This window comes from Barbatula barbatula (assembly GCF_947034865.1).
Source record: "Barbatula barbatula genome assembly, chromosome: 2".
Lineage (NCBI taxonomy): Eukaryota > Metazoa > Chordata > Actinopteri > Cypriniformes > Nemacheilidae > Barbatula > Barbatula barbatula.
The window spans coordinates 31,897,765-31,921,933 of NC_136767.1; the positions used below are offsets into that span (position 1 = coordinate 31,897,765).

The 24,169-nt window shown below is 39.2% G+C and overlaps 2 protein-coding genes across 3 annotated transcripts; both read left to right on the forward strand.

The window, feature by feature from the left end:
• Window positions 1-361: 361 nt before the first annotated feature.
• Window positions 362-7,787, forward strand: unga (uracil DNA glycosylase a). The gene is made up of 7 exons (XM_079479489.1): window positions 362-684; window positions 1,367-1,561; window positions 2,310-2,405; window positions 6,458-6,555; window positions 6,633-6,721; window positions 6,838-7,016; window positions 7,111-7,787. The coding sequence occupies exons 1-7, from the start codon at window positions 592-594 to the stop codon at window positions 7,249-7,251; spliced, it is 891 nt and encodes a 296-aa protein (XP_079335615.1). The 5' UTR covers window positions 362-591; the 3' UTR covers window positions 7,252-7,787.
• On the forward strand, window positions 7,672-20,862 carry mlxip (MLX interacting protein). Of its 2 annotated transcripts, none has more exons than XM_079479468.1 (17): window positions 7,672-8,222; window positions 12,110-12,216; window positions 12,307-12,392; window positions 12,487-12,576; window positions 12,697-12,738; window positions 13,705-13,945; window positions 14,020-14,109; window positions 14,295-14,389; window positions 14,604-15,066; window positions 15,143-15,237; window positions 15,852-15,966; window positions 19,025-19,137; window positions 19,327-19,434; window positions 19,588-19,715; window positions 19,799-19,922; window positions 20,056-20,185; window positions 20,453-20,862. In XM_079479468.1, exons 1-17 carry the CDS (start codon window positions 7,912-7,914, stop codon window positions 20,578-20,580), a joined length of 2,466 nt encoding a protein of 821 aa, XP_079335594.1. In that variant the 5' UTR covers window positions 7,672-7,911; the 3' UTR covers window positions 20,581-20,862. The 2 variants fall into 2 exon arrangements, with proteins under 2 accessions (XP_079335594.1, XP_079335595.1); XM_079479469.1 differs by having other exon boundaries at window positions 7,695-8,222; window positions 12,313-12,392.
• The last annotated feature ends 3,307 nt before the right edge of the window (window positions 20,863-24,169 follow it).

A 24,169-nucleotide genomic window follows, 5' to 3' on the forward strand; every position in this document is an offset into this window, starting at 1 on the left:
TATTTTTCCGTTCTGATGGACTCTAAACAAACTATTGTTAAATAATAAATAAATGAATAAATAAATGAAAGAGGGTCTGTGGATAAATCTTTACGGGTTATTTGATTATACAAATAAAATAGCTGTAGTAATGAATAGTAAGAAAGTTGCTGATATTCCATACATCCGATCTATATCTTCGCACTCAAACAAACGAATGATTATTTGACTATCACAGTTGTTGTTTATGTATATTTATATTACACGTGTTTATTATATTTGCGAGTCAGTCACAGGAATACGCGCACTCTGACCAGGAGGAGGGGCCTATGACCCCGCCTCTTTTCGAGAAAGCTTTTTTTAATAGAAAAAAAACGTCATCATTATAAGACATGACAGTTACATACAACACATAGTTTACCTACCAGATAAACTATAATGTTATAAAAGTACAACAAACGCATTTTCAATTGCCGCTGCCCTCTGTGCTCAACAGTACACGCCCTTCCACGTGACGTCACGGGCATCTGGCGGGAGTCTTTCGAACGTTTTCCACGCGCCGGCAGTGTCCAGGGATTTGTGTTGTTTTTATAGTTCATTTTATCCGCAGAAATGATCGGACAGAAAAGCATCACGTCGTTCTTCTCTCCAGCGTCAAAGAAAAGGAATCTTGAAGAGTTGCATACATTTACCGAGGACGCTGACGTAAGTAAAATAACGTTACACTTCTGCAACGGCGCGCGTGGACAGTCGCACCATATCTGAATTAAGACGATTATAGTTTAGCTCGTGTCTATTTATTCATCATGTCCGGTTTTGTATTCATTTACGAGCAAAAACATTAGAAGTGCACGACTTATGCGTAATTGCGCAGAGAGGTTGGTTTATGACGTCAAAGTACCGCGATGGCCCTGCCCTGGAATCGTTCTCGCGGTACTTCGAGCTCATAACTTGGACGGTCTGCGCAGCGCCAATAGTGGTCAAACTTCTATATTGTCTTTATTCCGTGGCATAAATGTTTACTACATGTGTTTGTAAAGTGTGCATTATTCTTCAACGCAACAAAGGTCTTTCCCGCTAAATGTAGTTGGTCACTCCCGGAAATAGTTTTACGTCACTTGGACAAAGTAAAGCACGGCTGCGGACTTTGTAGAGCCTCAAAGACGCAATATATTAAGTTATCTAAACATCAGTTTTGCATTTTGTGCTGTTACTGCTATATTTCAGTCTTCGCTATGAGGTTAATGACAACACCTCCACGTGTTCATCTTAATCGGACATAATGTTTTCAAACACATTAATCCTTAGACTTTTAAACCCATTAATGGGAGGCCGTTCTGTCAAACGAACAGACATTTCAACCAGATACACTGAAATATCTTCTCAGGCAAAAAAGCAGAAGAAGAAGAGCAGCGATGTTAGATCCGCACCATCACCGAGTCCAGAGCATCTGGAGCGGATCGCCACAAACAAAGCGGCCGCGCTGATGCGACTCAACTCCCAGCAGTGTGTTCCAGACGGGGTCGGAGAGAGCTGGGAAATAGCCCTGAACAAGGAGTTTAAAAAGGAATATTTCAAATCAGTAAGACACGTGTAATCTTATGAAAAGTTTTAAAGGTGTCTGAAGATGTCAAACATTTGAGTTTGAGAAATACGTGCTGCACTAAAATGCGTGACAACTACACGCGTCTTTTTAGATTAGATTAGATTCAACTTTATTGTCATTACACATATACGAGTACAGTGTAACGAAATGTACTTTATGTCAAACCAGAAGTGCAGGATATACAGTCAATAAATACAGAATACAATATTAGAAAAATATTATACAGTGGGCATGGACTATGAAAATACTTTACTGTAGGTTTGTTCTAGTAGTAGTTTGTACTATGAACAATATATACAGATGGCTATATACTATGAACATTAATGTACAGGTGGCTATGAAAAGATAATAAACAATAGTGCAAGTGACTTAAGTGTGCATTAATTATAGACATTAGCTATTAAAGTTGCAGTGCAATAGAGGAGTTAATGCAGTTGTTGAAGTACTACAGTATAAATGAATATGAGTTAATGCGGTTATTGAAGTTACGGTGCATTATACGAGTAAATGCAGTTAATAAGGTTACAGTGCAGTAGATGAGTTAATGCAGTTATGAAAGTGGTCCATTGGTGCAAATGAGCATTCAGTATAATATTTCTGGTGTGCAAGTGAGCAGTATAGAGTGCAAAAACCTATAAAGTCTTCACTTTATATGTTTGCGTGTGTGTTTATATAGGAATATAAGTACAATTCCTTAACAATTGGTGTTGTTGTTTTTTTGCAGTTAATGTCTTTTGTTGGTGAGGAGAGAAAAAAGCACAACATCTATCCGCCGCCTCATGATGTTTTCACCTGGACACAAATGTGTGATTTAAAAGATGTGAGTTTTGTGTTAGGAATGTTGTGTTCACATAAAGCTCGTAATATCGTCTTAGATGACATTTTCTTTCGTTTTCTTAAATATTCACAAAAAAAGAAGAAATAAAACAGTCTAAGGCTTATAAAGGACAAAGAAACACATTACGTAGGAATGACGACATTTTTCTTTCCTTTTGTGTTTATTGAGCTATAGTCTTGATGCTACTATAGATGTCCAGTCATGAGCGATGAGTGGTTTTGCTTAAAGGGGTCATATGATACGGCTAAAACGAATATAATCTGGGTGTGTATACAATATTTAAGGTTGAGAAACGCATACGTGCATGTTTGTATCTCCTCTTTGCCCCGCCTCTCTGAAACGCACAGATCTTTGTTCATCGCTCTGAACAGCGAGGTGTGCTCCGATTGGCCAGTTCACCAGTGCATAGTGATTGGTCGAATACTGCAAGCGTGTCACGGAAATGTAACGCCTCTTCCCATATTTGGAACATCAGGTTCCAAAGCATTTAGTCATTTGGCAGACGCTTTTATCCAAAGCAATTGTACTGACAGGTACGCCCCCCTTACTTGCGTTTACATTTGGGCGGTCTTTGTCAAATCATACCACAAACTGACGTCGATTTTTGGGGGTGTGATTACACGAGGCGTTTCAGGCAGGTCTGGGTGAACATTTGCTTTTAGATATAATGCGTCTTTTTTCCGACACTTTAATTTGTGCAATTTTACGTGTCTTAATACATGCATGGGCAACCTATAACTAGAGCTGCACGATTCTGGATCAATTGAGAATCACGATTCTTTTGTAATAAGAAATATGTCATATTTAGGACTTTTCTTAAAAATTATTATATATTTCATGGCTAACCTATAGTAACTTTAGCGAGAATTTTTTTACAACAACTACCATGGGTAAACAAAAGTGGTTATTTCAATTAAGGTTTACTTTAAATGCATTGAAGTAACTTGTATATGAAATATATCTACAGTAAAATAAATTCATAAAGTCACACTTGCGATTTCAGAAAGATTTATCAATTTCCTTGACATCTACAGACTGCTTGAAGGGGTCTTTAAAGTAAGACACAACTGATAAACATAACAACACAGTATTATCACCTGTAAACAGTTTGAAATAACCAGAAAACATGAAATTCTGGGCAACTTGATAAGCGTTAATACAGCGATAAGCCCCATGCACTCTCATGAACTGTATTTACCGTAATGACAGATATAAGCGTGAACTCGGATTTGTTTTAGAGTTTTGTTTGAACCCTGTCCCGTTAAGATGTGTGACGCACAATCAGAACTGTAACACAACCCTGTTGGTTTGTTATTTGGTGTGAGATAAATTTGGGCAGAATGAGAGTTTGTAAACTTCCCCTGGGCTCACCAAGTGCGGGAGGGACCATAGGGGGTCGGTGCGTAGTGGATCGGGCGGCAGTCGGAGGAGAGTGCCTCGACAGCCCGATCCCTGGACACGGAAGCTATCTCTAGGGACGTGGAACGTCACCTCGCTGGCGGGGAAGGAGCCTGAGATGGTGCGTGAGGTTGAGAGGTTCCGACTAGAGATAGTCGGGATCACCTCTACGCATGGCTTGGGCTCTGGAACCGCACTCCTCGAGAGAGGATGGACACTTCATCACTCTGGAGTTGCCCATGGGGAGAGGCGGCGGGCTGGGGTGGGTCTGCTTATAGCCCCCCAGCTCTCCCGCCATGTGTTGGAGTTTACCCCGGTGAACGGGAGTGTCGTTTCCCTGCGCCTACGGGTCGGGGTTAGGTCTCTCACTCTGTCATGGGAGTTTGCTCAACCAATCCACATGTGTTATGTGGATTTGGAGAAGGCCTTCGACTGTATCTCTCGTGGCATCCTGTGGAGGGTTTTTCGGGAGTATGGGGTCTGTGGTCCTTTGCTAAGGGCTGTCAGGTCCCTGTACGGCCGAAGCAGGAGCTTGGTTCGCATTGCCGGCAGTAAGTCGGACTTGTTCCCAGTGCATGTCGGACTCCGGCAGGGCTGCCCTTTGTCACCGGTTCTGTTCGTAATTTTTATGGACAGAATTTCTAGGCGCAGCCAGGGGCCGGAGGGTGTCAGGTTTGGGGACCACACGATCTCGTCTCTGCTATTTGCGGATGATGTTGTCGTGTTGGCCCCTTCAAACCAGGACCTTCAGCATGCACTGGGACGGTTTACAGCAGAGTGTGAAGCGGCTGGAATGAAAATCAGTACCTCCAAATCCGAGACCATGGTCCTCAGTCGGAAAAGGGTGGCTTGCCCACTACAGGTTGGTGGAGAGTTCCTTCCTCAAGTGGAGGAGTTTAAGTATCTCGGGGTCTTGTTCACGAGTGAGGGAAGGATGGAACGGGAGATTGACAGACGGATCGGTGCAGCTTCTGCAGTAATGCCGTCGATGTACCGGTCTGTCGTGGTGAAGAAAGAGCTGAGCCGCAAGGCGAAGCTCTCAATTTACCGGTCAATCTTAGAGATAGGGTGAGAAGCTCGGTCACCCGGGAGGAGCTCGGAGTAGAGCCGCTGCTCCTCCACATCGAGAGGGGTCAGCTGAGGTGGCTTGGGCATCTGTTACGGATGCCTACTGGACGCCTTCCCAAGGACACGCTGGTGGGACTATGTCTCCCGGCTGGCCTGGGAACGCCTCAGTGTCCCCCCGGAAGAGCTGGAGGAAGTGTCTATGGTGAGGGATGTCTGGGCATATCTGCTTAGATTGCTGCCCCCGCGACCCGGCCCCGGATAAGCGGTAGAAAATGGATGGATGGATGGAGGGAGAGTTTGTAAACGCGTGTGTCATGCGTACGATTATGATTTAGTCAAAGGTGTAAGTCAATAAACAAACAAGGATCTTTGCTTTTCATTAATCAATAATGTGCGGCTGTTTGAAACGAGATCCCAATCTTTATAACGATTCATCGCGCAGCACTACTAATAACACACAGAAAAACACATAATTACTAGGGCTGCAACAACGAATCGATAAAATCGATAAAATTCGATTATTAAAATAGTTGGCAACGAATTTCATTATCGATTCGTTGTGTCGCGCAACTATTACGCCACATGTTTCTGTATAAAAAAAGTTGCGGAGGAGAAAAAGATGAAACCGCGCCGCACAGCATAGCTGTTTAAAAAAAGCAGTGCGGAGGTATAGGAAAGACCATCAGAGAGACCCGTAACACTTTTCCGAAACATGGTTGGGGCAAATGAATCAATACGAACTAAATCATCCAAGGTATGGGAATTGCAAGATATGCAAAAGCGACAAGCCCTGGCACGGGAGCACCACGGTGATGATACAGCACCTAAAACGTAAATATGCTGGAGTCCTTGATGAGGAAGGGAGTTCAACAGCAGGATAAGTCACTACAAATTACTACTTTTGTTCTGTTTTGAAGTAAAATGAATGTAACGTCCCTCCAGTAGCTCTTCTGGTGCTGGTGTTTACTCGCTATCCAGCTTAATAAGCATGACAAGTTAGCGTTAGCTCGCTAATAACAGTAGTAGGCTAAAGCAGGGGTGGTAACGTTATATATTTAGCAAGACAAAAGACACGTTTTTATTCCCTTGCCTCTTTTTGCCCATTAATATTTCAATCTGTTGTCCTTTATAAATTCTCAGCAAGGCTAAATTTATTTGATCTAAATGCAAATAAAAACAGCAATACTGAGATATATTGAAATAGAAAACGATAAATTTTAATTTAAAATATTTTAAACTGTAATTTTTTTTATTTATATTTTAAAATGTATTTGTGTGTGTGTATTTGCTCTTTGTGTTACTTGCGGTGTCATGTACACCACAGCAAGCTGTAATAATAATATAATAAGTAATAATAAAGCTTTTGAAATATGTTTTGCACTGTCAGTTCTATTTTTCAATAAAGGGTGGAAAATGAATGCTTTAAAATTTTTATCCGATTCATCGATTAATCGGACAAATAATCGACAGATTAATCGATTATTAAAATAATCGTTAGTTGCAGCTCTAATAATTACGCCATATGACCCCTTTAAATATTTATAAAATCATTTCTTTTCTGACGGCAGGTTAAGGTTGTGATACTGGGCCAGGATCCTTATCATGGACCTAACCAGGCTCACGGTCTGTGTTTCAGCGTTCAGAGACCCGTGCCACCTCCGCCGAGGTATTACCTTACAAACATCTTTTGTTGTTCGTTAAAAAATAGGATGAAGGCTCATAGCATGCTTTTATGATTCACAGCTTGATAAACATGTTCAAAGAACTGGCATCAGACATAGAAGGCTTTAAGCAGCCTGACCATGGAAACCTTACGGGATGGGCAAAGCAAGGTTAACTTTGCCATGTCTTACATCTATAAATTACACCACTAGCCACATTACACTAAACAAACTCTGGTGTGTTTTAAATCACATACATAACACGAAATATAACCACCCTTCTCCAGGTGTCTTGTTGCTGAATGCTGTGCTAACTGTGCGCGCACACCAGGCTAACTCTCACAAAGACAAGGGATGGGAGATTTTCACAGACGCTGTGGTACAGTGGCTCAATGCTAACTTGCAGGGTCTTGTTTTCATTCTCTGGGGCTCATATGCACAGAAGAAGGGGGCTGCCATCAACAAGGTAAGTTTATGCCACGCTAAATAGAATTTGTCAAGTCTAAATACGTGAAGAACGTCTGCAGGGATATGTTAATGTTTTCTCCTTGTACTTCTAGAAGCGACACCATGTTCTGCAGGCAGTCCACCCTTCACCGCTGTCCGCCCACCGTGGCTTCTTCGGATGCAAACACTTTTCAAAAACAAATGAATTGTTGACAAAATCAGGGAAGGAGCCCGTGGACTGGAAAGCACTGTGATGTTTTCCTCTCTGAATCGGCCATGTTTGGAGGACAAACTTCTTTGTTTTGGTTCTGTCGTGATCTATCTGTTTTACCCAGCTGCATAAGTTTATAGTTTACACTATTTGCTTTTCACTTAACACTGAATTTTTCCAAGCACTTTCTGTTGATGGCTCAACTGTTTAGATTTTAATTTGTTGTATGACATATAAAAGGTTTGTTTTGAGAAAGCTTTGTGATCATTGTTTGTGTTCCATTTTAAATATATCACTGTTAAGATATAAGTGTTTGTACAATAAAAAAGTATTCCACACATCATGTGCACTTTGATATTCTCAATGTGTGCGTTTTAAGTAGGCTGGACTTTGACGTAGTAAACTATTTTCTGTGTGGCTACGTTGAAGTTGTTATTACGGTATTGTAGATCCAAACATATTTTGACTGACTTGCACAGTTGTTTCACTCGCGGTAAGTGGGTGTGAGCACGAGTCAACCAATAGCGCCCGGATCCGGGTCACTGCGAGTCTGAGTCTGGAGTCCCAAAACAACTTTCCAGCGCTAGCATCGATGCTAACGCTGGTGAAAACCGAAACAATGACAAAAAACGTCTAACTTCACCCTAAAGCTACGGACGAAGCGCACATATTATCGCAAGATCGCAGCAGCGTTGACTTCGCCATGGCCGTTCGAGAAATGCGGCCGTACCGCCACGCCGCCGCGATAACCGTCAAGCAGGACGACGATTCGGACCCCGAAGAGTCGAGTCACGCGTTAAAGAAACCGGACGGCCGCGAGTCTCAGATCATACACAGCGGTCATTTCATGGTGTCTTCTCCTCATACCGACCACCCGCCGAAGAAAGGCTACGACTTCGATACCGTTAATAAACAAACGTGCCAGACGTATCTCTTCGGAAAGACGAGCAGGTCGCATCTGTCCATCGACGCGTCTCTGACGAAACTCTTCGAGTGCATGACCCTCGCGTACAGGTTAGTTTGTCTCCACACAAAACACGTTTATTCACAACTTGGTTAGTTTAATATAACGTTACCGTAAAAGAAGCAGGTAACGTTACCGGTAAGAGCTTAACTCGCTGCTAGCTAGCCTAAATGGATCTAGCAAAACCCTTTCATATCTCCATCATATTAGACGTGTGTTTGTTGTTTATTTTTGGAGGATATTTGTTTAGGGCTGTCTTTGCTGTTACTGAATATACAGTTGTTGTTGTTGTTGTTGTTGTTGTTGTGAAGCTAGTTTAGCAGTTCCAATTTTGCTTTGTTCTGTGGCAACACAGAACGTTTCTATCGTTTATCTAATAGACGTTATAAGTGTCAATATTGGCAACATACAGTCACAAAGTGTATAATTTACGTGTATAAGTATAAGTTCTAGACGTTTTTGTTTAGCCCACTGAGTGAAAATCAAAAATAAGACTCGGGTTTGTTTATCATCGGGTAAGTGTGCAGCTGATCTAACTATACTTCACATTAGAACATTTTAGTTTGTACTATTTTAGTATTCAGTGTGAACATAATGTACTTTTGCCATTAAGTCGTATGGATTGTAAAAGTGTGAACATAGTGTCATGTATAAAATTAGCATAGTTTTACTACAAATATAATAGTTATTGATGAGATTTGACCAGAGTGGTTTTTCTTCTAGTGCCATAATTAAACTCAGTTTTTATAGTGAAATCTGGCTTGTCCTTATTTTTTCTGGGTTATATCCCAGTAGTAGTGATATATGATATCATCAGCTGTACATTTGATTTATGATATCATCAGCTATACATTTGATTTATGATATAATCAGCTATACATTTGATTTATGATATAATCAGCTGTACATTTGATTTATGATATCATCAGCTGTACATTTGATGAGTATGTGATTTCTCGTGACTTTGCTTGTGTAATGCCCAGCCTACGAAGTTACAGGAACGCTTTTGATTTTCACTTCCCCATTCAGATGAGTGCGTACTTTATTTGCAATGTTGCGTAAATCTGCAAGTTGATTGTTGTTTAAATTCTTGGGGGGCGGACATGTTTTGTTACCTCTACCCTTTTAGGTAACCCAAAATAAAGTGCATTTCAATTTACATTCATGCATTTGGCAGACACTTTTATCCGTAACAATGCACAATGCATTCAGGATATAGTTTTGATCAGTATTACTGTTGTTCGGGAATCAAGCCCATAACCCCTGTGCTGCTACACAAGGATCCGTCAGTTAAAGTCCCAGTGAAATCAAAAAATCAAAAATCTTTCTTCATGACATATTGCAGCATTTATAGTCAATTGCTTATCAATGAGGGTCATTTTCTTTTAATATTTAATGTACGCTCATAATCTTCAGATTAAATATGAAAATGCACTTATGCACTGAAATGACTATCCATCTCAAATCACGTAAATTAAACGGTTTGGCCGGAGCATCCTTTAACTTCTCGCCTTCACTGTCGGTCTGCTGCCGGTTAAAATCGATGCAAAAGCAGTTTTTACACATCCAGTCAATTCGTGGTGAAAAACCCAAGCCACGCCCACTAATTTCTCCTTTGAAATTCCTTTTCACTCGGAAATGTGTCAGACTACGGAAGTAAAACGATCGTAACTTCCGGCTCACAGTAGGGATGCACCGATACCAGTTTTTCTCTGCCGATCCGATTCCGATACTGAACTTTCAAATATCGGCCGATACCGATCCAAATCCGATATCAGTTATTGTTGACCTTTTAAGGTTTAGAATGTCTGTAACTCACACAGTCATTAAATTTATCTGCTTAAAGTCAAGCTTTGCATATTCATGAAATACATCAAAACTAAGATAAATAATATACACAGTATGACGAACATCTTTATCAAGAACACTGTGCTAAACTTATAATTGAAATAAATTACATTTAATCAAGCTATGGAGTCATCAAAATGACAATCTGTATTTTCCAACCATCCAGCATTTCTTTGATTGAAGCTGAAATCACGCTGTTGTTTGTGATCCTCGCAACTCTTTAGCATGTAGCACAGCACTCTGCAATGCATAACCAGAATCCATCCCATGCGCGGTTAACCTCAAAAGGGAATGGGACACACGTCGGAGCTCCAAATATTAGCAGTGAAGCTCAAAGATTTTACATCTTTTAACTGATCCGCAACATGCGACAACACTATAAAATAACTCGGGCAAAGCTGTTTCAGAAATGTATTTACGCGATGGTAAACTAACGCGGTTCAGACGACGGAAGCCTACATTTTCCACAACAGAAGAGAGGCTGATTATCTAGTACAATAAATTCCACAACTTTTTCTGTGATTTTTTTTACAGATTTTTTTGTCGTCTTTGTGAAGTTTTTCTTGCCTTTGAAATAATTCCTGCAAGGTTTGGTGCTTTAATTCGTCCTTTTTGCGTTTCGCTTGTACAAACTCTTCGTGATCTTTTCCGTGATGCTTCTGAAGATGTTTGATTAAATGTGTCGTGTTGTAACGCGCAACAGTACTTACACACTGGCAGCTGTGCTGCTTTCTGTTGTTTCAAGCGTGAAATATTTCCACATCTGCGACATCTTCAACGCGCTGAAATTTCCATATAGGCGTAAAGTTGGGTCCTGAAAGGTCTCCCCACTAAACTCGCCTGTCGGGCCATTACGCAAAATAAATTTCAAAGTATTTAATTATTATTTTTAAGTAAATGCATTTTTCTCAAAATAAATGAACGTTTTCTATTTACTTAAATACAGCTCCCCGTTCAACAATTGCTGCTAAATTGGTATCGGATTTGGATCGGTTGTGCTGACTCGCGCATGATCGATACCCGATCCATTCAAAAAGGTATGGATCGGAGCCAAATCCGATCCAGAGTATCGGATCGGTACATCCCAGGGACTTCAAGCTATAGAACCACAGTGATATTTTTATGTACACAAAAAAGATGATCTATAGGTTTATGTCTTAGCGTGTTGATTGTTGTAAATTATATTTTTTTCTTGTGATAATGTAAATATCTTGAGGTTGATTGATCTCTTTGCACCAATGTGTTTGGGGTGAGATTTACATTTATGCATTCGGCAGACACTTTTATCCAAAGCGACTTACATTGCATTATACTATACATTGTATCTGAGTATGTGTGGTTCGCACTCATGACCTTGGCGTTGCTAGCGCCATGCTCTAACCACTTGGACATTTGTAACAGGAATGAAACATTTCCCGCTACTATTATTTTTGTGTGTGTGTTTACGTATTATAATATCTTGAAGATGAAAGCTTGTAGACACAACAAATGCAACATTGATCACAGATTGATGAAGAAGTCAACTCTCGCTTTGTGAAAGTAAAGATTTGTATGTTGCATTGATAGTTGTCCTGTTAGGACATGAGCTTTCTCTGATGCGTACTTGTTTAGCCTCTGTTGCTAAAATAAGATGCTTTGGACATGCATGTACTTGGCTGTAAATCAATCTGAAGAATGCTTGAGTCAGTTTCTCTTCTTAGACGTTCTTAGTGTATCTGGCCAGTGATTTCCTTGTGAAACTCTCCTAAATATTGTGTAAATCTCTGTTTAGGTTTGTTATTGTCATTGCTTGTGCTTCATAGGGGATAATCTCACGTTCACTCCAGCTTTCAAGGACTACCTTCTTTAATCATTTATTCATGATATTATCGTTTGTCAGATGTTAAAGGGCAAATATTTGGCACGAAAAACATACTAAAATGCTTAGTCTTCAAATTCAGACTGAAGAAGCAGTAAGTAACACTGTTTGCTTGTTTAAAATTATGTACATACATACATGATTACATACATACACAAAACACACAATTGTCTGAATGGTTTATAAACGTATTTTCAAATGTGTGACCTTTGTTTATCGCCCGTCTGTTAGCGGGAGGTTAGTGTCACCAAAATGGAAGAACTTCAAGGGACTGAAGCTGTTGTGGAGGGACAAGATTCGCTTGAACAATGCCATCTGGAGAGCCTGGTACATGCAATGTAAGACAAATAAGACGACACCAATATCCTTGAGTTATGTTCAGATGTAGATTTGTTGATTCATGTCTGCGTGGCTTTTCTTTCTGGAAGATGTAGAGAAGAGACAGAACCCGGTTTGCCACTTTGTCACACCTTTGGATGGAAATATGGACTCTGGAGTACATCGACCCACGGAGGTGAGTGTGTCACTCATGCCACTGAAAAGTACACACTATTGTGTCTGTATGAGGACTTTGTCAGGATGCCAATTTGCTTATTTTTTATATTTAGGCAATAGCGACAGAAGGAAAATATTGGAAAAGAAGAATAGAAATCGTCATCAGAGAGTATCATAAATGGAGAACATACTTCAAGAAAAGGGTATGGTTTTAATTGAACATGCTGTCGTCTAAATTAGGGCGACGCCGCCGCTGTGCACACGTGTTCAATATATGCAATAATATTGCAGCGATTCACAGCACTTATTTTCTGATTTTGTAGTTACAGAAGCACAAGGATGAAGACCTTTCCAGTCTCCTTACGGTAAGCGTTTTGTTGTAAACTTGAAATGAAGATTTAGTTAGAGGCGTGTGGTTTTGTTTGTGTTGATGTGTGTACATGCATGCTCTCGGCAAGTGTTTTCTGATGTTGGGTTCACTAACTATCCACATCGTCTGAAATTGTTTTTTTCATTGCACATAATTGTAATGTAATAGTCATTACATTTTTCTTACCATAAACTTTTCACCGTTGACTAATTGGGAACTTTTTTGGTTAAAAATGAACAGAAATCAATGATTGAGAAGGAATATCACTTGAGGTTTATGTTTTAAACAAAGATCAAATAACAGTTATTTACAAAACATGAGCGATTTTCAAAAGCATTTCTTGTTGTACATTCAATTTATTATTGAATTGACAGCATTTAAGGTTTAATTGAACATCTTAAATGAATAAATATAAATACAAATAAATTGAGGGTTGCCGCTGAAAAAAATTAAGGAATTAAAGGTTAGTTAAACTTGAACAGAGAACTTGTATAAGTTGTTAAAGAACAAAAAAAAGTATATTAATATCACAATTTCGATATTATAAAAGCATTATTTTAATATTGTATAATATAATTATTGCCATAACCTTTATGATACATATACTATTTTTGAGTTGTGATATATTACGGCACAACCATTACACCACTTGAATGCAAAAACGTGCAATCCATGGGTTGCATGTGTGAAACTGACTTCACAAAGTGCATTCTGGGATGCATTGTAAACGTGAACTACCTGCATGAATATGCATGAACTAAAGACAGTTAAAATTGTAGTTTTTTCACTAAATTCATATAAAGACCCCAAATACATTAGTCACAAATGTATAAAGACTGTGTTGCATGAGATTTAAAAAAATTTGGATGTCCAAATGTTTGACTGTTAGCATATATGCTAATATACACGGGTAGCATTTTACGCCGCATGACTCTGCTTGTTGCATTTTGACCTCCCAAAGGAGGCGGAGGAACAGTTGTCACTCTTTGGAGAAGTGTGTCCAGACACCTGCCGTGTCTCCTACTGCCAGGACGATGACATCAGCGGTCGCCGCAGCTCACGCTGGATTCTCGAGTCCCCCGTTCCAATGGAGATGGATTCGCTCTTTGACATGGATGTGCTCATGTCAGAGTTCTCGGACACGCTCTTCTCCACGCTGTCCTCTCATCAGCCTGTGGCCTGGCCCAATCCCAGAGAAATCGGTGAGAGATGATGTCTGGTTTTGTTACCTGGTTTGTTTTCAAGTTTGAGTAACTGAGTCTGGCGGTCTTCTCAGCACACGCCGGGAACGCCGATATGATCCAGCCAGGCCTCATTCCCCTGCAGCCTAATCTGGACTTCATGGACACTTTTGAACCGCTGCAAGGTAGGAATGCTGTTTAATATTGATGAAAACTGCTCGCTTAAAGTTTAACTGTGATAAATAAAGTTGATTAAATCAGTTTATTTAAAAACACTTTAAACCTAAGAATCTTATGTACGTCATATATGTGTAAATGTATGAACACACGGGTCCATCTAGTCACACTCCAATTTTCTTTGTTCAACCAGATTTGTTTCACACCCTGCGTCCACCAGCTTTTCCCTCAATATCCCCCACTGTCCCCTCAGTCACCCCCTTAACCAACAACAACTCTCAAACACAGGTAACATGACGTCTGTAAAGTGAAATATTGCTGTTTCTCATGCACTTCCTCTCCAGTCATTGCCTAATAATCACAAAGCACACCATCACTCTGTTAACCTGGTAAAATGGTTTTATTTCATTTATATATGCAGTTTAAAAACCAACGGTAACACAGACTTGATTAAAGATGAGTTTGTGCAGTCATCGATAATCCACATCTGTCTGTGTGCTAGGCGTCCCTCCTGTCATCCATCCGGCTCTCCACGGACCTCCCTTCAATGTCATCGGACTACTCCGTTCCATTGCCCAGGCATCTGTTAGCCAATCGGGACGGCGATAACGCCATTTCCCCCACCTACCAACAGAGCTACATGCCTCTGTTCACAGATCAAGTGACAAATATGCCACCTTCAGTCCCACCCGTCCCTCCTACGGTAACAGCCCCCCAGCCCATCCCAAGCCTTCCACCGCCATCCGTAAAAACTCACAGCGCCCCGTCCACGGTCACTCCCGCTGATGTGGCCCTCAGCTTCAGTCTGCCTGGTGCAGCGTCTCCTCCTCAGCCCGTGGCGGTGGGCTCACGGAATTTCGCCCTCCCAAAACCAGTTCCTCCCCCCGTCTCTAACAAAAAGAGCAGACACGTGCAGAGGGCGATCGTCCCGGCCAATCCGCTGCCGTCTCAGCTTATACTCACAGGTTTGTGACTCTTCTCCACTAAGCCGTTTTGTTACTGTCTGTCCTGATGTCTGTCCTCACCGTAACTCATCCTCAGGTCCTGGCAGCGCTGTCATTGTTACTCCGTCTCCTCTCAACACTGACGTACACTCCTCCACTGGAATGGTCATAGCCTCCTCCAGTCTACCTTGTGTAAGCTTCATTCACATCACTGATGTCCTTTACTGTTAGCAACAAGGTTGAGCGTCATTCAGAAGGGAATTGTGAATGCCTTTTAAACTCATCTTTTCAGTTCAGAATTGGGGATAAACAAGTCGAGCCATCCAGAACAAGGCTTTCTTTGTGCAACGATGGAAACTCATGGGCTTTATTAATAATAGTCGTAACAACCTGTTAGAATTTTAATTGACGTTAATAAAAATCATAAGAAATCAGTTTGGTTAATACGTCCATTTTAAAGCAAGCCAAAATGAAAATGTCCCTTCCTGATACCACCGGCCTCTGACACACAGGTCACAGCTGTGAGGTGCCCTTTAGTATCTCTCATTTCAACTTCCTGTTTCAACAGGAAGTACATCAACACAGGAAAGGAAACTGCATTTTAAAAGCAATTTTTAAGAACAGAATACATTTGTTTTTGTTATTTTGTTGCGTTAATCTGTCTTGTGTTTCGTGAATTAAAAGGCAGCCAGTTCCTTCATTCTGAATTTTGCCCCCCTGCTTGATAATAATAATTCATTAAGGTACTAAGCAGTGCATTCTTGAATATCTGTACATGATCTTTTTTTGTCACACCGCATGAACAGGCTTCAGCTGGGTTTCACATTCTTCCCCAAACACAGAAATCTCCTCAACTCATCATACCCAAAGAGGAAAGCATCACAAATGTGTCGAACAGCAAAACATCTGCACAGTCCGCAGGTCAGATTTAGCTTGTTTTAACTTGGAGTGAGCTTGTTTTTTTTACTTAGAGTGAGCTTGTTTTAACTTAGAGTGAGCTTGTTTTAACTTGGAGTGAGCTTGTTTTTTTTACTTAGAGTGAGCTTGTTTTAACTTGGAGTGAGCTTGTTTTTTTTACTTAGAGTGAGCTTGTTTTAACTTAGAGTGAGCTTGTTTTTTTTACTTAGAGTGAGCTTGTTTTTAACTTAGAGTGAGCTTGTTTTTAACTTAGAGTGAGCTTGTTTTTTTTACTTAGAGTGAGCTTGTTTTAACTTGGAGTGAGCTTGTTTTTTTTACTTAGAGTGAGCTTGTTTTAACTTAGTGAGCTTGTTTTTTTTACTTAGAGTGAGCTTGTTTTTAACTTAGAGTGAGCTTGTTTTTTTTACTTAGAGTGAGCTTGTTTTAACTTGGAGTGAGCTTGTTTTTTTTACTTGGAGTGAGCTTGTTTTTTTTACTTCGAGTGAGCTTGTTTTTAACTTAGAGTGAGCTTGTTTTTTTTACTTAGAGTGAGCTTGTTTTAACTTGGAGTGAGCTTGTTTTTTTTACTTAGAGTGAGCTTGTTTTAACTTAGTGAGCTTGTTTTTTTTACTTAGAGTGAGCTTGTTTTTTTTACTTAGAGTGAGCTTGTTTTTTTTACTTCGAGTGAGCTTGTTTTTTTTACTTCGAGTGAGCTTGTTTTTTTTACTTAGAGTGAGCTTGTTTTAACTTGGAGTGAGCTTGTTTTTTTTACTTAGAGTGAGCTTGTTTTAACTTGGAGTGAGCTTGTTTTTTTTACTTAGAGTGAGCTTGTTTTAACTTGGAGTGAGCTTGTTTTTTTTACTTAGAGTGAGCTTGTTTTTTTTACTTAGAGTGAGCTTGTTTTTAACTTAGAGTGAGCTTGTTTTTAACTTAGAGTGAGCTTGTTTTTTTTACTTAGAGTGAGCTTGTTTTAACTTGGAGTGAGCTTGTTTTTTTTACTTAGAGTGAGCTTGTTTTAACTTAGTGAGCTTGTTTTTTTTACTTAGAGTGAGCTTGTTTTTAACTTAGAGTGAGCTTGTTTTTTTTACTTAGAGTGAGCTTGTTTTAACTTGGAGTGAGCTTGTTTTTTTTACTTGGAGTGAGCTTGTTTTTTTTACTTCGAGTGAGCTTGTTTTTAACTTAGAGTGAGCTTGTTTTTTTTACTTAGAGTTAGGGATGCTCCGATCCGATATTCGTATCGGGTATCGGCGTCGATACGTAATAAAATTCTAGATCGGGTATCGGTGCAATTTGTCACCGATACCCGATCTGACATAAAATTTGTGCTAGACGATGTAAAAGTTCATGGAGACACCGGCGCTTAAACTCTCTCGTGGGCGGCTGCGCATTGCGCAACGTGCGACATCATACGCTAGCAACGTGTGACATCATACGCTATCAACGTGCGACATCATACGCTAGCAACGTGCTCTGTACGTAGTGCACGTGAACAAGTGAACACATATAGCAGCGAACAGCATGGAGCGAGCCAAAATATCTGTCATTTGGAGTTATTTTACAACAGCTACGCCAATAAGTTCCACCGCTTTCATTGTTATGGATGGGCAACCGCTGTCCGTCGTTGCGAATAATGGCTTCAGACTCCTTATAAACCACCTGGAGCCGCAGTACGACACGCCGAAGCGTAAATATTTAACTCTACCTTGAACTGTACCGAAAAGTCAAAAAGCAAACACATATCCGAAAAAATTAAAGATGTCAATGCGGTGAGTTTTACAACAGATATCTGGAGCTGCGACGTGTCGCTTTTAAGTTTAACCGCACACTGGTTGGATGAGAATTTTGTGCCACAAAATGCCATGTTAAATGCAACAAACATGTGCAGTTTTACTCAGCTAGGGAAGCTAGTGTTTTATTCATCTGTTTCTGTGTTGGATGTTAAATTTTATTTTCACTAAACTTTAGTTTAGTTAAGTGGACTTTGCTTTAGTGACTAAAGCATTAAAAAGATCTGATTCATGTTATTTTGAATATCTAAAGCAGTAAAGCTAGTACTTTTTTGCTCAATTTCAGCAGCTTTTTTTTGCGAATTGATTTTTTAATTATTTTTGCACTTTCTTAAAAATTATTAAGAGATTTTGTTTCCATTTATTTATACCCGTTTATCAAGCTAGTGAAGCTGTTGTTATATTCAGCTGCTTAATTTGCACTTTAATTTTGAATGTCTTTTGTCCAAAGATAGTGAACACTTTTGTTTTATTTTTCATTTGTTTTGCACCGGTGCTGGTTTAATAAACTATTTACTAAATTTGTGAATCATTAGTTTGTTATTTTGTTTTACGGGGTCAGGAAATTTATGTTAAGTCGAGCCTGATGTCTTGCACAGCAATGCACATAGTTTATTAAGTAATTGTGCACTTTAAAATTTTTACCTTAGTATCGGATCGGTACTCGGTATCGGCCGATACTGAATCTCAGGTATCGGAATCGGTATCGGAAGCAAAAAAGGTGGATCGGAGCATCCCTACTTAGAGTGAGCTTGTTTTAACTTGGAGTGAGCTTGTTTTTTTTACTTAGAGTGAGCTTGTTTTAACTTAGTGAGCTTGTTTTTTTTACTTAGAGTGAGCTTGTTTTTTTTACTTAGAGTGAGCTTGTTTTTTTTACTTCGAGTGAGCTTGTTTTTTTTACTTCGAGTGAGCTTGTTTTTAACTTAGGATCTTGTTTTTATTTACTTCAAGTTAGTTAGTTTTTTATTATTTAATTTAAAAAAACAAGCTCACTAAGTAAAAAAACAGGCTCGCTTTAAGTGAGTTTGTTTTTTCAACTTGAAGTGAGTTTGTTTTTTTTACTTAAAGTGGGCTTGTTTTTTTTAACTTAGTGGCCCCATTTCTTGAAATTAAATTGAGCTTTTTCTTTACGTTATGTGAGCTTTTTTATTTTTTACTTAAAGTGGGCTTGTTTTTTTATTTGGTGAGCTTGTTTTTTAACCTTAAGTGAGTTTAGTGTTTTAATTAAGCAAGCTTGTTTTTTTTAATTAAGCAAGCTTGTTTTTTATAGTCAACGTGAGCTTGTTTCTTTTCAGCACTTGATGGGCGGATCTCAGGTCAAGGGTCACCGTTAGGAGCAGAACAGGTGCCGAGTCCTCAGTCACCTCTCAACAGCAGCACAGGCCTGACCAAGTCTGAATGCACTCAGGTACAGATCAAAAGATCACACTCAGATGATCACATGCTAGACAACACATTATCGAGCCCTGTTGAAGCTGTGAAGTCTTTTGCATTTATGTTATATAAACATATATATATTTTTTATTATATTAACATTATAATACATAAAATAATATGGTATAAAGTGAAGTGTAGATAAAGTCTTGTTGTTTTACAGAGTCGGAGGGTGAGTCACATATCAGCTGAACAAAAGAGAAGATTCACCATCAACGTGTGCTTCAAGACTCTGTGCAGTCTGGTGCCCACTCTCAAGCCACAATCAAATGTAACTTTTTTTCATTTACGCAAATATATCACCTCACTCATATTGTACATGGTCCTTTTCTCTTTTTTTAACTGTTCAATAAACAGTTAAATGAGAATTATGGACTGTACATTCAGATTGAATGTGAATATTGTCTCACATCCGGGTTTTTAGATCAGTAATGCAGCGACACTCCAGAAGACCGTTGAATACATCGGCAAGTTACAGATGGAGAGACAACAGTTACTGGAAGAGACCAAGAGATTGAGAGAGGAGATAGAAGAGCTAAACGCATCAATAAAGTGAGTGATTAAATGTATAAAATGTTTCTTTTGTGGGTATACCTGCAGTCAGACTAGCATGCAAATTATTTCCCGTATATCAGCGTATGCCAGGAACAGCTTCCTGCCACAGGGGTCCCCGCCACCCGGCATCGCTTCGACCACATGAAAGAGAAGTTTGAGGACTACGTAAAGAGCAGAACTCTTCAGAACTGGAAGTTCTGGATCGTATCCTTAAATCAGACAGAAGCATGGACAAAACTGAATTCATAAAGGAAAAATCTATTGTTGCATTCCTCCGCGATAGATGTTTATACCGTTCCTCTGGCAGGTCCTGTTTTCTTTAATACCTTTGTCACAGTTCAGTGTCATTATTCAACCCCTGTTCGAGTCTTTTAATGGGATGGTGTCGACCACCAACCACACAGAGCTGTGTGAGACCACCATGCAGTGGCTGGACCGCTACTGCGCTCTCCCGGTCCTGAGACCCAGTAAGTGTTCAGAAACTTAAGTCTTAAAGATCAAAGTGCTTTCAAATGCGAAAATCATTGAGCATTTATACAAACGTCATCAAATACTAAGACATGACGTGTGAAATTAGCTTTTTTCATTTCAAGGTTCAAAACAAATGTTCTTTTTTTGAAATTGTATTAAAAAAAATTCACATTTTTGTACAATATGACATGATAATTGCAGTGAATATTAATATAAGATGTTAATCTTGTTTCTTTCCTACTTTGTTCGTGTGTTTCGTTCAGTGGTTCTCCGGACGCTCCGTCAGCTCTGCACCTCCACCTCCATCCTGGCGGATCCTGCGCTTTTACCCGAAGAGGCCAAACAGGCCGTCCTCAACACCGAAAAACACTCCTCTACATCTCAGCCTTAAATGGATATCGTTCAGAGGATTTGATGGACTGAACTTATTTCCAGACATATCGATCTCGCACAACATCCTCAAGAGCCTTGAAGACACGTCACGCCTTAACACACCGTGTGCTGTGCTCAGGTCTGTGTGACAAGAGAAGAACGCTTCTTTTTGTGTATATCGACGTTGAGGTTTTATTTCATCTTATTGTTTGTCGGAGGTGTTGAAGAGGAAATGCTGTTACAAGCTGCGATTGTGTTAAGTATATAATAGCTTTTGAATAATAAACATTGTTTTTATGTAGCGTTTTGTTAACCTGTGCAAGGTGAAAGTCAAGAGCTGTCGTTTTCTAGGAAAGAGCCGTTTGAAGATTCTTCCAAACCAATCAAAGGGATTCTCGGTTTGATTCATTCTCTAAAGAGCCATTCATGGAACACGTCAGTTTTATCTGAAGTGCTTTGTGTTTCTCAGACTTGAATGTGAATCATTCAAGCGGTTGCCTTACTTTACATCTCAGGGTGGCTTTTTTTTCATTTGCAGGTTTTTTTTACTTTGAAATCCTTAAGTTATAAATGCTCAAAGTCTAGAACCATGAAAATGATTGTTGCCCCGGATTTGGTACATACAATACACCACACACGTGTCGGAAACTTCACATGCGTCTTAATGTCAAACATCTGTTTTCACAGGATTAGATGAGTCCTTTAAATACTCAGCAGTAACATTGAAATAAGACGTAAAACTTGTTTTCTTAGCTTTGCAATTCTTGTGGGCTGAATCTCATGTAAGAGGTTCTCATGACAGAACGGAGTGCTTTTAAGTTTTTTCTTAATAAACGTTTGAAGAATTTGCATGCATTTCTTATCATATTTATTTCATTGAGTGGAAAATATATACATTGTTCTGCAAATAGCATATTATTATTATTATTCATTGCGACTTTATATCATTGACAGTGTTGCTTGAAAACAAGTATTCAAATAGCTCAGATCTGTGTTTAGCATCGCAGGAGTTTTTCCTCCATGTGTCGTCTCAATAAACAACATGATCGTATAAATAAATAAATAAATATCAATATTTCTAAAAGGAATAACTTAAGCAGAGCAGTTACGTTCACCGTAGCATCACTCCATAGGTTTGGAAAACCATTTTGTGAAAAGCTTAAGAATGTTTCTTAGCTTTTCTAAGTTCTCAGAAGACATCTCTCTGTCGCGGAAAGGCATCTCGCAGTCGTCTGCCGTACGATTTCCGCACGTGCATCGCTTCAGGTCTTCCAAGCGCTGTCTGATGTCATTCAGCTTGTCGTGTAGTTTCGTGTCGTCTTGTAACCCGTCTATCTCGACGGCCTCCTTCAGGTATGAGCTGAACGTGTGGATTATCGAACAGTTTAGCAAGTCGTGTTCCTTCACTTCTCTGATGCACCCGACGCTGTAGTCTCCTGTGTAAGCACTCAGAGCTGCATTAGCCATGTTCTCCTGAAAACACAAACCAATCCGTGTTTAGATCGACTCTATTGGCTGTTGATCCGAGACTCTTTTGAGCAACAAAAGCTTAACCTGAATATAAATGCAAAACTAACACGGAAACCCACCAGATGTTCCAATGCCTCTCTACCCAACGATTTCATTCTCTTCATAGTAAATGCAGGATTGATGCATGAAGACTCATTGGTTGGCAAAAGCAGTAACAGTAGTGCGACTGTTAAAACAAGAGCAAAATCATGAGAATCTACTTTAAGAATGTTAAATAAACTTCATACTGAGCTGTTTGTTGAATTTAAAGAATGAGGATGTGCGATATCGCTGAGTTTTGTGCGAGATAACAATGTGTGATGTCAGATAACTAAGAGAAAAGGTGCGTTCTGTCTGTGCTGAATGTAAAGACACTTACCGGCGGTGTAAAGCTGGATTCTGTTAGCCATGTCGAGAAGCTTTGTTGATTTGTGATGGTGTGTTTAGCCATATTTAAGCAGTCTTATTGCTCATCTCTTATCCATCAATCTGTTCAGCCTGCGTAGTGGGTTTTCAAAAAGTATTTACTAATGGGGATTTTACATGCCTGATGCACGCCCGATGGCCCCAAGTTTTTCCCCTTAAACTATGTTTGCGTGTGCAGATGTTTGTGTTTAGTAATACCTTCAACACTGGAAAAAAAGTATCATGTGCCCAAGTAGATTTTATGAAAAAATATATACTTCATATAATTATGTTCCTGTTTTTAACAAAGAAATTGAGATAAAATCTTGGGAATCTACTAATTTTGGTTGTTAAGACTTTATTTAATAATCTGTGCAATTAAAATGACTCAAAGTAAATGCATCATATCATGTTAAACCCATTTAAATTTGTCAAATTAAGTTTACTTATTTATTTTGTGTTGAGACTACATAAATAATGTTTGTAGATATATGCACCTTGGCAGTTGATTGGCAGTTCCCAGCATGCTTTGCATCTGACTGCATTAGTAGATTAATTCTCCAGGTCAACTGTCATTTAAGTGTTTTTTCAGTAAAAAGTAGACTTGTTAAGGTTTTTTCTTGATTTATCTTTGACATTTAGGTCATGGTTTAAGTTTGGTTTTTTTTAAGTGACTATCATTGTTCAGAGAAGCGATGCCTAGGCTGAGGAAGGCACGATATTAGTCATGGAAGTGTCACTTATTGAGCAATAACTGTGCTAATGCCAGTACAGAGACCACCAGTCGCTTCTTACTTGATCATCTTTGTTGTATAGAAAATAGCAAGTAAATGATCTGTGAAGCATGAGTTACAACCGTGTTTTTGTTCAGCTTCATTTTTTTGGTTTACTTTTAAGTTACATTTTGTTGATATTTTATCACCTTTAGTGTAGTTTTCCATAATGTTATGAGCAAAACACTGATTTCTGATTTAGTGTGCTAATATATGATTAATTACTCAATCTAAACGATTTACTTTTTACTTAGGCCTCGACTACCTGGTACCGTAAATAAACTATTAAGAGAAATCGTAAAGTTTGGATTTGTGTATATTTTATATTTACATGTGATGCCGAGAAATCTGAATTGAGTTCCTGCTGAAACACCAAGCTGTTGATTCTCAAAAAAAGTCACACCATTCAAGCTTTAGTTCCAGAAGTCATGAAAAAAAATATATGAAAATAACTGAAAACAAAGCTTTTACTTTGGTGTATTTATGTTATCAAAGAATTTATTTTCTTCAAGGGAATATTATTCGAAAACTTTTTAGACGATTTTAAAGTTGCTTTGGGGTCAATTGGACCCCAGACATAACAGACGGGTTAATCCAAATTCAATTTCAGAATATTTGCTAGAGAGATTATCATTTTTTTACATTTACATAAACACTTGTGGGTTCTTGCATCAGAAGGTTTGTTTCCAGCTTTTTTCAGCGTTGTGTCATCGGTTCATTATCACAGATTCACAGGATGTGGAAATGATGCTTTGTGGCTTACTTGGATATCGGCATAGTATTACTGTATCAAAACCCCGTTTTATTAAGCTTTATTCCACACTTTATTCCACACTTTGCAGTGTCATAGGTCAATGCAATGTCATAGGTCAATTTTGACCTATACTGTACTTATCTCTTACTGTGTCCTTAATCCATTCT